Here is a 2,500-nt window from a genome sequence, read left to right on the forward strand (position 1 = left end):
GAGGAACACACACTTACTGAGGAACACACACTTACTGAGGAACACACACTTACTGAGGAACACACACTTACTGAGGAACACACACTTACTGAGGAACACACACCTACTGAGGAACACACACTTACTGAGGAACACACACTTACTGAGGAACACACACCTACTGAGGAACACACACCTACTGAGGAACACACACTTACTGAGGAACACACACCTACTGAGGAACACACACTTACTGAGGAAAACACACTTACAGAGGAACACACACCTACTGAGGAACACACACCTACTGAGGAACACACACTTACTGAGGAACACACACCTACTGAGGAACACACACTTACTGATGAAGCAAAGCTCCGGAGAAGAAAGATAGGGGGGAAAAGAGTGGGGAAGGGAGCAAAGACAAGTGCGAAGCAGAGGCCTGTTTCTATGGAGTGAGGGGCAAGAGTTAATTTAAGAGACTAGTTTGTCTGTGAGTGTGTGTGTGTGTGTGTGTGTGTGTGTGTGTGTGTGTGTGTGTGTGTGTGTGTGTGTGTGTGTGTGTGAGTGTGTGTGTGTGTGTATGAGTGTGTAAGGGTACCCACTGGACTGTGGAAGTGTGTGTGTGTGTGTGTGTGTGTGTGTGTGTGTGTGTGTGTGTGTGTGTGTGTGTGTGTGTGTGTGTGTGTGTGTTGTGTGTTTGCAGGATTCATTTTGGGCTAGTGTCTGTGTGATCATGTTTCAGCACATTTTCATGTTTCTGTGTGTGTGTGTGTGTGTGTGTGTGTGTGTGTGTGTGTGTGTGTGTGTGTGTGTGTGTGTGTGTGTGTGTGTGTGTGTGTGTGTGTGTGTGTGTGTATGTGTGTGTGTGTGACACAGATAACAGGCTAAAATAAAGTAGACCATCTGTACCAAGTCCTCTTCTGGGAATTACCTGCTCACCCCTCCCCCTCACCACTTACTCTACTGTGTGTTTGTGTGTGTGTGTGTGTCCTTTAGGCATGCTCATGCATCTAAATGTGTGTGAACGTATGTTTGGGGTGCAAAGGTGCATCAAAATGTGTACTTGTGTGTGTGTGAGCATGTGTGTGTGAGCATGTGTGTTAGCATGTGTGTGCTTTAGTTCAAGTCAGGAAAGGTGTGTCAAACATACAGTAAATCCAGTGTGAGTAAGAGTGTGTGTGTATGCACTCACCTCCTTAATGCACAGGGTGTGTGTGTGTATGTGTGCGTGTGTGTGTTTGTTTGTGTGTGTGTGTGTGTGTGTGTTTGTGTTTGTGTGTGAGTGTGTGTGTATGTGTGTGTGTGTGTGTGTACATGCGTGTGAGTGTGTGTGTGTGTGTGTGTGTGTGTGTGTGTGTGTGTGTGTTTGTGTGTGGTTACCTTATCTCCAGGAGGGCGGGGGATGCCCACGTACAGATGGTCGAGGAAGTTGGCACTGCGGCCCAAACCCAGCACTGTGTAGGGCAGCTGCAGAGAGAGATGGGCTGACTGACTGAGCTGGCCCGCTGGAGAGAGAGAGAGAGGGAGAGGGATTATTATTATTTAAAATGCTTTGAGAATACTGTAACCATAGTGGTCATGTCAATAAAGCTATTTGAATCTGAATCTGAAATCTAAGAGAGGGAGGGGGGGAGAGAGGGAGAGGGAGAGAGAGACCGGGGGAGGGAGATACAGAAGAGAGAGGGGGAGAGAGAGAGAGACAGAGAAAGAGAGAGAGAGAGGGGGAGATAGAGAGACACAGAGAGAGAGAGGAGGGAGACAGAGAGAGGGGGGGGGAGAGAGACAGACACAGAGCTTTAACACTTCTTTACTAAGATATGCCGTTGTGCCGTTGCAGACATTCCTGCCCTGCTCCGTGGCAAAAGAAAGTTCTAGTTGGCAAGTCGGCAGATCAAACAATTAAAATTAGGTTTGATGGAGTCCATCAGGGTACAACAGGGCAAACCAACATCCTTTTAAGGCTTTAAGTCATTGGCATTCAGTCATTAAGTTAAAAAAGCCAACTTGCATCCTACCATCAACTAAAAGCACCTTCCCCCTCACCATTTTAAAACCCCATTCCCATGAGAGAGAGAGAGAGAGAGAGAGAGAGGGGGGGGGGGGTGAACGCGAGAGAGGGAGCAGAAGATACAGAGAGAAAGAAAGCAGAGAAAGAGCGGGATATGGTAAAAGCAGATGAGTCAATAAAAGAAAAAAGGAGAGGACAAATGAATGAAAAGGGAGAAGAGATGGCCGAGAAAAGATTCCAAGAAAAACAATCAGAGGAGCAGGGAGAGAGAAGGAGAGTAGAAAGGTAGAGGAGAGAGGGAGAGGAGAGAGCGAGAGGAGAGAGGGAGGAGAGGTAGAGGAGAGAGGGAGAGCAGAGAGGGAGAGGAGGGAGAAGGAGAGAGAGAGGGAGAGGAGAGAGAAGGAGAGAGAGAGAGAGGAGAAAGGTAGAGGAGAGAGAAGGAGAGAGCGAGGGAGAGGTGAGACGGAGAGGAGAGATAAGGAGAAAGAGAGGAAGAGGAGAGAGGGAGAG

General features: G+C 48.0%; 1 protein-coding gene across 1 annotated transcript in view; it reads right to left on the reverse strand.

Annotated features, from left to right (window-relative positions):
• itfg1 (integrin alpha FG-GAP repeat containing 1) overlaps positions 1–2,500 on the reverse strand; it is a 169,015-nt gene that overhangs the window by 15,214 nt on the left and 151,301 nt on the right. Inside the window, exon 15 of the mRNA XM_080843187.1 lies at positions 1,363–1,487. Within this exon, the coding sequence (XP_080699313.1) occupies positions 1,363–1,487 (125 nt within the window). The remainder of the gene's footprint in view (positions 1–1,362; positions 1,488–2,500) is intronic.

Source organism: Sprattus sprattus (genome assembly GCF_963457725.1).
Source record: "Sprattus sprattus genome assembly, chromosome: 8".
In the NCBI taxonomy this organism is placed as follows: domain Eukaryota; kingdom Metazoa; phylum Chordata; class Actinopteri; order Clupeiformes; family Clupeidae; genus Sprattus; species Sprattus sprattus.